We start from the raw sequence: 9365 nt of genomic DNA on the forward strand, positions 1-9365 counted from the left end.
GCCTTGCTCTGGTCTTGTAAACTGAGGGCCGGGGCTTCCTTGATTGAGTCCATTCATCTCTTGTTGGGTCTTCCTCTTTTCCTGCTGCCCTCAACTTTTCCTAGCATGGCTGTCTTTTCCAGTGACTGTTGTCTTCTCATAATGTGACCAAAATACGACAGCCTCAGTTGAGTCATTGTAGCTTCTAGGGTCAGTTCAGGCTTGATTTGATCTAGAACCCACTGATTTGTTTTTTGGCAGTCCACAGAATCCGTAACACTCTCCTCCAACACCACATTTCAAAGGAATCTATGAAAAAAACCATGGGGGTGGGGTGGGGAAACTGAAAACTAAAGGGACAAAAGTGTTTGTGGAAACCAGGGGATAAACCAAAGCAGCAGAACCAATGAAAACAACCCATGCAGAAAAACTAGGGTTGCCAACCTCCAGGTACTAGCTGGAGATCTCCTGCTATTACAACTGTTCTCCAGCTGATAGAGATCAGTTCCCCTGGAGAAAAATGGCCGCTTTGGCTATTGGACTCTACGGCATTGAAGTCCCTCCCCTCCCCAGACCCCAACCTTCTCAGGCTCCACCCCAAAAACCTCCCGCCAGTGGTGAAGAGGGATCTCTCTGGGCTAAACAGACCTCCCCAGGCTCATTCTGCTCTTTGTGAGCCCTTGGGACAGATGTCAAAACCTCATCCTTAATTAACTTGATCCTTAATTAACTGTTTACTCTAAATAATACTTAATGGCTGATGTCCCAGGTGTCAGTTTTCCACCTCCACTCTTGGGATTTATACCCAATAGCCAGAAATCACTCCCACCCCATAGACCAGCTCACAGGAGACGGAAGCGGCTAATAGGGAAGAGAGTGCCTTGCTGGGGACTTTGTTAGTCAGAATGTGTGGGGTTTTTTTGTAATACTGAAATGAGAGGCAAAGGGAGTCATTAAAAGTTTGCCTGCCAGAGGCTGATCCCACTGCCACATTTGTGTTCAGTGCTCCAAAACTTCTTTTGATAATAAATACAGTGAATTTCATCATCTTTGTTTTGTTGTAGTATAAAAGAAGGGAAGAAGAAGAGGAGGAGGAGGAGGAGGAGGAGGAGGAGGAGTTGGTTTTTATATGCCGACTTTCTCTACCACTTAAGGAAGAATCAAACCAGCTTACAATCACCTTCCTTGCCCCTCCCCACAGCAGACACCCTGTAAGGTAGGTGGGGCTGAGAGAGCACAAAGAAAGCTGTGACTAGCCCAGCTGGCTTCATGTGGAGGAGTGGGGAAACAAAAGCGGTGCTTAGAGTCCTCTGCTCTTAACTACCACACTGCATTGGCTCTCATACTGATGACAGACAAATCCACCAGATGAGCCTCCTCCGCTCATGTGGAGGAGCGGGGAATCAAACCCGGTTCTCCAGATCAGAGTCCACCGCTCCAAACTGCCGCTCTTAACCACTTCAAGTACATGAAGATGGTTATCATATCCCCTCTCAGTCTTCTCCTTTTCAGGCTAAACATACCCAGCTCCTTCAACCTTTCCTCATAGGACTTGGTCTCCAGACCCCTCACCATCTTTGTTGCCCTCTTCTGGACACGTTCCAGCTTGTCTGCATCTTTCTTAAATTGTGGTGCCCAAAACTGGACACAGTACTCTAGGTGAGGTCTAACCACAGCAGAGTAAAGCGATACCATCACTTTGTGTGGTCTGGACACTATATTTCTTTTGATACAGCCCAAGATCGCATTTGCCTTTTTAGCTATTGCATCACACTGCTGACTTGGAGATATTAGCCCTAGTTGGGGTTTGCTTCTCACTGTGGATGGCCCAGAGATGGCAGAGAGTGTGGATCTAAGAACAGGAGCATGTTGTACCTTCCTGCAAATCCTGGTTTGGGCCTATAAACCTCAGATATGCCAGTGGGGCTAGAGTTGCCAACCTCCAGGTACTAGCTGGAGATCTCCTGCTATGACAGTTGATCTCCAGCCAATAGAGATTAGTTTCCCTGGAGAAAATGGCCACTTTGGCATTTGGACTCTATGGCATTGATGTCCCTCCCCTCCCCAAACCACACCCTCCTCAGGGTCTGCCTCAAAAAATCTCCAGGTATTTCCCAACCTGGAGCTGGCAACCCTAAGTGGGGCTCATGGAAGGAGGAGTTGCTGCTCCTGGGATGGGAGGAAAGATCAAGGATGACTGGAGGCTTCTGGCAAAGTTTATTAGCAAGCAAAGAAGGGCAGAAAAGGAAAACTCCAGAACAGCAAAGGGGGAAAGCCTGTGTGGCTTTTCAGACAGAGCTGAAGGGAACCATGTCCCTGAGAGGGAGACCAAGATGGACCCTGGGGCTTTGCAGAAAGGTCTTGATTGAAGGCGGCGGAGAGAAGTTTTGCATCCAGCCAGCACAGCTTGCTTCCAAGTAGGCACAGATCTTCCCTCGCTCATCCAGAGTACCTGGACTAAGATGCTCTCCACTTGCAGAGGAAACTTCTGCTGATGCTACAAGTGGCGTCATCCCAGCTCTTAAACCCTAAAAACCGAGACAGGGAGAGTAAAACGGCAGCTGAGGATGAGAACACGTCCCTCTGCACAGAATACAGCATGGTTTGGGGGAAAGCAGGAAACGATGCGGGCTTCACCACAGCAGACCGACTGCAAACTTAGCAACAACCCATGACCAGTGGGCAGTGCTACCCTCCTCAGATGAATCCTTCCAGAGGCTGGGCCCCTCCACAGCACCCGGAGTTAAGACGTTTGGTCCATGTCCCCTTCACCTGCCTCCAGAAGAGGAAAGCAAGGCCCACCCTTCACCCTGCCCACTGTTAATGCACAAACCCTGGCTCTGCTCCCCATCCCTGGCTCTCCCTTACCTGATCCAGGGGTGAGGACCACACATAGCTGCCTCCCACCAATATTGTTGGGTGTTCCGCCGAGCCAGCTGGTATATCGGAAGAAGGATCCATCAGTCCACCACCAGCCATTATACTGAGGAGAAAGGGCACGGCAAGAGGAAGAGGAAGAGGAAAAGGAAGAGGAAGAAGAAGAAGAGGAGGAGGAGGAGTTGGTTATTAAACGCTGACTTTCTCTCTCACTTAAGGGAGATTCAAACCGACTTACAATCACTTTCCATTCCCCTCCCCACAACAGACACCCTGTGGGGTGGGTGCGGCTGAGAGAGCTGTGACTAGCCCAAGGTCACCCAGCTGGCTTCATGTGGAGGAGTGGGGAAACCAACCCAATTCACCAGATTAGCCTCCGTTCCTCATGTGGAGGAGTGGGGAATCAAGTCCAGTTCTCCAAATTAAAGTCCACCACTCCAAACCACTGCTCTTAACCACTACACCATGCTGGAAAATCTCATATTCTCCTAAGGAAAACTGAACTTGCAAAAAATTATGTAGCCTATTTTTCATAATCCATCGATGAAAAACAATATATATATATATATATATATATATATATATATATATATATATATATATAATTGTTCTTCTAACATTCCAAACTGCATGGAGATAGATCACGATGGGTAGCCTTTTTAGTCTGTCACTAGAAAAAAGCCAGAGTCCAGAAGCACATTAAAGACTAACAACATTTCTGGCAGGGTAGGAGCTTTCGTGAGCCACAGGTCACTTCTTCAGATACAGCTAGAATCTGATCCCATCTAGCTATGCTTAAGGATAGATGGAATCACATTCTAGCTGTATCTGAAGAAGTGAGCTGTGAAATATGGCTCACGAAAGCTCACACCCTGCCAGAAATTTTATTAGTCTTTAAAGTGCTACTGGACTCTTGCTTTTTTCTGTTCCAAATTGCAGTTGTTTTTTTGCCATCAAGTCACAGCTGACTTATAGAGACTCCGTATGTTTTTCAAGGCAAGAGAATCATAGAATTGGAAGGGACCACCAGGGTCATCTAGTCCAACCCACTGCACAATGCAGGAATTTCACATCTACCTCCCCCACACACCCACTACATGCCCAGAAGATGGTCAAGATGCCCTCCCTCTCATGAACTGCCTAAGGTCATAGAATCAGCATTGCTGACAGATGGCCATCAAACCTCTGCTTCAAAACCTCCAGGGAAAGAGAACCCACCACCTCCCGAGGAAGCCTGCTCCACTGAGGAACCGCTCTAACTATTCGAAAAATTCTTCCTAATGCCTAGATGGAAACTCTTTTGATTTAATTTCAACCCGTTGGTTATGGTCCGACCTTCTGGGACAACAGAAAACAACTCAGCACCATCCTCTATATGACAGCCCTTCAAGTACTTGAAGATGGTTGTCACATCCCCTCCCAGTCTTCTCCTCTTCAGGCTAAACATACCCAGCTCCTTCAACCTTTCCTCGTAGGACTTGGTCTCCAGACCCCTCACCATCTTTGTTGCCCTCCTCTGGATCCATTCCAGCTTGTCTACATCTTTCAGAGGCCGTTTGCCATTGCCTGTGTCACAACCTTGGTATTTCTTGGAAGTCTCCCATCCAACTACTAGCCAGGGTAGGGGCTGAGGGTGTGGACTGGCCCAAGTCTGAAGCAGGTCTGTGCCTTTCAGTGATTCTGTTCTTAGAATCAGCCCCTTCCTAAGAAGTGGTATGTTATCTTATTCAGATAATCACCTAATAAGCGGGACACAACTTAATTTACTTACGTACGTCTTTTTTTTGTATAGCTTCAAACAAAATATATATTTATGTGTATGTATGTAAAGTCTTTAACACATAAAATATGTATGTATGTAGATGGATACAAAGTCTTTAAAATGTTACAAAAGTCTAAACAATGTTACAATAAGTTTAGACATCAAAAGTCTTAAACATGTTTCATGTTACAAGCAATCTCTAAAAGTTTCTACATTAGAGTTTCAAACCTTAAGTCAGTAAAAAATATTTCATTTAGAAAATAAATCAGTTACAGAAATCTGATTTAGTTAGAAGTATCTTGATTCAAATATCTAGAATAGTTTATAAGTAAATAGACATGCTTTACCTAATAATGTCTTCTGTGAAATCCTCTAGTCCATAAGGACTGAAGAGTTCTGAGAGCCCCCAGTCTATGTAAAGACTGGGTAGACCTCTAAGACCCTCCACTTGTTGGAGAGATTTGAGACCCTCCATATATTGGAGACATCTCTGAGAATCTCCATTCTATGCAAATACTAAAGAAATCTCTTGAGTCTCTCAGTCAACGCAAGGACCTCTAAGGACCTCTGGGTAGACCTCTAAGACCCTCCACTTGTTGGAGAGATTTGAGACCCTCCATATATTGGAGAAATCTCTGAGAATCTCCATTCTATGCAAATACTAAAGAAATCTCTTGAGTCTCTCAGTCAACGCAAGGACCTCTAAGGACCTCTGGGTAGACCTCTAAGACCCTCCACTTGTTGGAGAGATTTGAGACCCTCCATATATTGGAGACATCTCTGAGAATCTCCATTCTATGCAAATACTAAAGAAATCTCTTGAGTCTCTCAGTCAACGCAAGGACCTCTAAGGACCTCTGGGTAGACCTCTAAGACCCTCCACTTGTTGGAGAGATTTGAGACCCTCCATATATTGGAGAAATCTCTGAGAATCTCCATTCTATGCAAATACTAAAGAAATCTCTTGAGTCTCTCAGTCAACGCAAGGACTGAAGAGATCTGTGAACCTCCAGTCTATGCAAAGACTGGAGAGATCTATGAGAACAACTCAGTCCACGCAAGGACTGAGGAGATCTAACTTCCCTGCCTTTCCACACCTGCCTTTCCACAGCCCAGCAAGCTTCCTTGGCAGAGTAGGGATTCGAACCTGGGTTTCTCAGATCCTAGTCCAACACCTTAGCAATTTTAGAGAGTGTAAAAGGATTAAAGCTACCACTGAGCCGCCGGCCCCTCCCGTGACCAGCTATTTCTTACCATGTTTGAGTTCTGATTCCGGTTCAGCCCGATCCACACTTCAGCCCTGTCCCGGTTTACCCGAGACAGATAACCACCCACCAGCCTCGTCTGGGTCTCGCTGGTGAGGGAGGCCAGGTGGCCGCCATTCCTGTTCTGTTGACAAATGGCCTGTTGGAGACAGACAGGTGTCCGGCTAAGAAGGGTCCTTACTCACTTCCTGACCTAAGCATTTAGCTGGGGGAAGGCAGGTTGGGATACCCCAGGCTATGTAATAAAGGGGTGGGGGCTCATGCCCAGCAGCCTCCAGCAGCAGGATGAATAAGGTTGCCAGGTCCCTTTTTGCCACCAGCAGGAGGTTTTGGGGAAGGAGCCTGAGGAGGGTGGGGTTTGGGGAGAGGAGAGACTTCAATGCCATAGAGTCCAATTGCCAAAGCGGCCATTTTCTCCAGGGGAACTGATCTCTGTTGGCTGGAGATCAGTTGTAATAGCAGGAGATCTCCAGCTGGTTTCTGGAGGTTGGAAACCCTAGGGATGAACCCTCAAGTCACCAACCAGCTCAGGGTGCCAACCAGGCTGGGAAATTGCTGGAGATTTGGGGGGCGGTGGAGCCTGGGGAGGGTGGGATTTGGGGCAGGTGGGACCTCCAGCAGGGTATAACATAGTACAGACCGCCCTCCAAAGCAGCCATTTTCTCCAGGGGAGCTGATCTCTATTGTCTGCAGATCAGTTGTAATTCCAGTGAAGACGCTCAATTGCTGTTATCAGTGACTAAAATTATAGGATATATATCTCACTGAAAGGTATGTTTCCTTGTTAAAGATAGTCACTCGAAGTAATGAGGCAATCTATTTGAATTAGTTTAATTCTTTTTGTTGCTATGCTTCAGAATTATTAGTATTAAATCAGTATGTATGCAATCAGTGTAATAAAATGTAAGAAAAGCATAATAAGCTAGTTTACAAAGTTTCATAGATCTAAGTATCACAGTCAAAAAATATAACAGCATTAATTACCGATGAAGAGCATGCAGCCCGGGAAGCTCAGACTGAGACTTCCAATGTTTTACAATTTCTACCCGCTATAAACTCTTTCTCCACCTTCCAAAGTGGCCATTTTCTCCAGGTGAGCTGATGTCTATCGGTTACAGGTCAGTTGTAATAGCAGGAGATCTGCAGCTAGTACTTGGAGGTTGGCAAACCTACTACTGAAAGGGGGTGATTGGTAGGGTTGCCAACCCCCAGGTGATAGCTGGAGATCTCCTGCTATTACAGCTGATCTCCAGCCCACAGAGATCAGTTCCCTTGAAGAAAACAGCCGCTTTGGAAGGTGGACTCTATGGCACTGAAGTCCCTCCCCTCCCCAAACCCCGCCCTCCTCAGGCTCCATCCCAAAAGCCTCCCACCGGTGGCGAGGAGGGACCTGGCAACCCTATCCAGTAGTCTGGAGGGATTCTGTTGCACCTTGAAAGGACATCTGCTCTTCAGACTATTCCTGGGTTCACAAGCCGCCATGTATCTGATGCCTCCTCAGGCTCCACCCCCAAAATCCCCAGGTATTTCCCAGCCTGGAGCTGGCAACCCTAGTGATTGGCCCCCTTCCCACCCTCTGTCACTCACCTCGGCATCCTCAAAGGGCAGCAAATATTCATAGAACTCATAGCAAAACCATGCCAGGCCGTCATGGTAGGAATAAGTGCCTACAGGGCAGCGAGACTTGGCCTGGGCTTTGGCCTGTGGAACTACTGGAAAGGAGAGAGAAACAACATGGATAGGAAGCATGGTCAGGCCAAGGGGCTCCTCTTGAACACCTGAAGCTGTCTTATACTGAACCGGATCCTCAGTCCATCAAGGTCCCTAGTGTCTACTCAGACTGGCAGCAGCTCTCCAGGCAGAGGTAGTTCACATCACCTACTGCCTAGTGCTTGTAACTGGAGGTGCCAGGGATTGAACCTGGCTGGGACCTTCTGCATGCCAAGCAGATGCCCTACCACTGAGCCACAGCCCCTCCCCTAAAGGTACAGCCCTCTTCCACTCAGGGTACGAGAGGATTGCCCTCCGGCCGGCCTCACATTCATCCCGTTCCATCCCGGTACGGTAGGTCTTTTAAGAATGTTCTATTGGCACAAAGAGCAAACTGCCAGGTCTGGATTAGCAGAGGACGATAGCAAGCGAAGTCGTCTCTACGTTCTGAGCCCTCCTGTGTGAAGTTGTGCCTGCAGCTAAAGCCCCCACGTAGGGTTGCCAACCTCCAGCTACTAGCTGGAGATCTCCTGCTATGACAGCTGATCTCCAGCCCACAGAGATTAGTCCACCTGGAGAAAATGGCCGCTTTGGCCATTGGACTCTATGGCATTGAAGTCCCTCCCCTCCCCAAACCCCGCCCACCTCAGGCTCCGCCACAAAAACCTCCTGCCGGTGACCTGGCAACCCCTACCCCCACGGCAGACGGAATCTCCATGTTGGATGTAAAAGCCAAACCCCCGCTCTATGGCACAGACCCACCAACAACGAGGACAACTCAGGTTCTTTTTGGGGAAGCAAGAGGTAATTTTATTTGCCGGCAGGAAGAGCCCTGTCTCAGGACAGCAAATACAACTCTTCAAAAAAGCATGCAGTATTTATATGTTTAGTGAGTTCTTTGTCTAGTCCAGCCTCTTATCTTTGTTTCCTTTCTACGCATGCCCATGATCTCACATACTTTGGACTTTGGCTTAACTCTGAATTTTGGCTTAATTAACCCTGGACTTCGGCTGACTTTGGCCTTTTCCCTATCTTCTTTCGGTTCCTCATACCAACTTCTACACCTGTGATAAACAGATACCTTCTCTACCTTCCCCGAATGAGATGACACGTGAAGTTGTTCATCCTTGGCATACATTTGTCCAATTAGCCAGGTGTGTGATCTGACAGTATATAAACTACTGCATGGTTTAATATGTTCTTTTAGAGGCATCTAAGCTACTGTCTTATCTGGTGAACTGCTGCCTTTAGAGTGGGCAGAACCATCAGTGCTTAGAGCAGGGCATTGGGGAGATTGGGTATGCTTATCTTCTGTCTCCTACAACCGCATCAGAGGTTCATGAATCCACTGCTCCTTTCATCTACTTCAGAAAGCTGCTCTCATTATTTTCAGGAGGGTCTGGGGGCTTCATTTCCACCAAACCCAAAAACCCCACAACCAACCTGGAATCCCCCTGAGTAGGGTTGCCAGGTCCCACTTCGCCACCGGCTGGAGGTTTTTGGGAGCAGAGCCTGAGGAGGGCAGGGTTTGGGGAGGGGAGTGACTTCAGCGCCATAGAGTCCAATTGCCAAAGTGGCCATTTTCTCCAGGGGAACAGACCTCTGTCGCCTGGAGATTAGTTGTAATAGCAGGAGATCTCCAGCCACCACCTGGAGGTCGGCAACCCTACGCAGGGCCCTAGTCTCAAAAGAGAGAGCGTCCCACCAGTCCAGGGCCAGGGCAGAAAAAGCCCTGGTCCTGCTTGAGGACCACCTCCTCCCTTGCCAGTGGC

The 9365-nt window shown here is 47.8% G+C and overlaps 1 protein-coding gene across 1 annotated transcript; it reads right to left on the reverse strand.

Annotated features, from left to right (window-relative positions):
- Positions 1-2436: 2436 nt before the first annotated feature.
- On the reverse strand, positions 2437-7632 carry LOC130474977 (lithostathine-like). Its single transcript, XM_056846667.1, has 4 exons — positions 7471-7632; positions 5873-6022; positions 2848-2962; positions 2437-2507 (listed from the first exon to the last, which is right to left on the reverse strand). The coding sequence occupies exons 1-4, from the start codon at positions 7630-7632 to the stop codon at positions 2437-2439; spliced, it is 498 nt and encodes a 165-aa protein (XP_056702645.1).
- Between the last annotated feature and the right edge of the window lie 1733 nt (positions 7633-9365).

This window comes from Euleptes europaea, chromosome 3 (assembly GCF_029931775.1).
Source record: "Euleptes europaea isolate rEulEur1 chromosome 3, rEulEur1.hap1, whole genome shotgun sequence".
Classification (NCBI taxonomy): Eukaryota; Metazoa; Chordata; class Lepidosauria; order Squamata; family Sphaerodactylidae; genus Euleptes; species Euleptes europaea.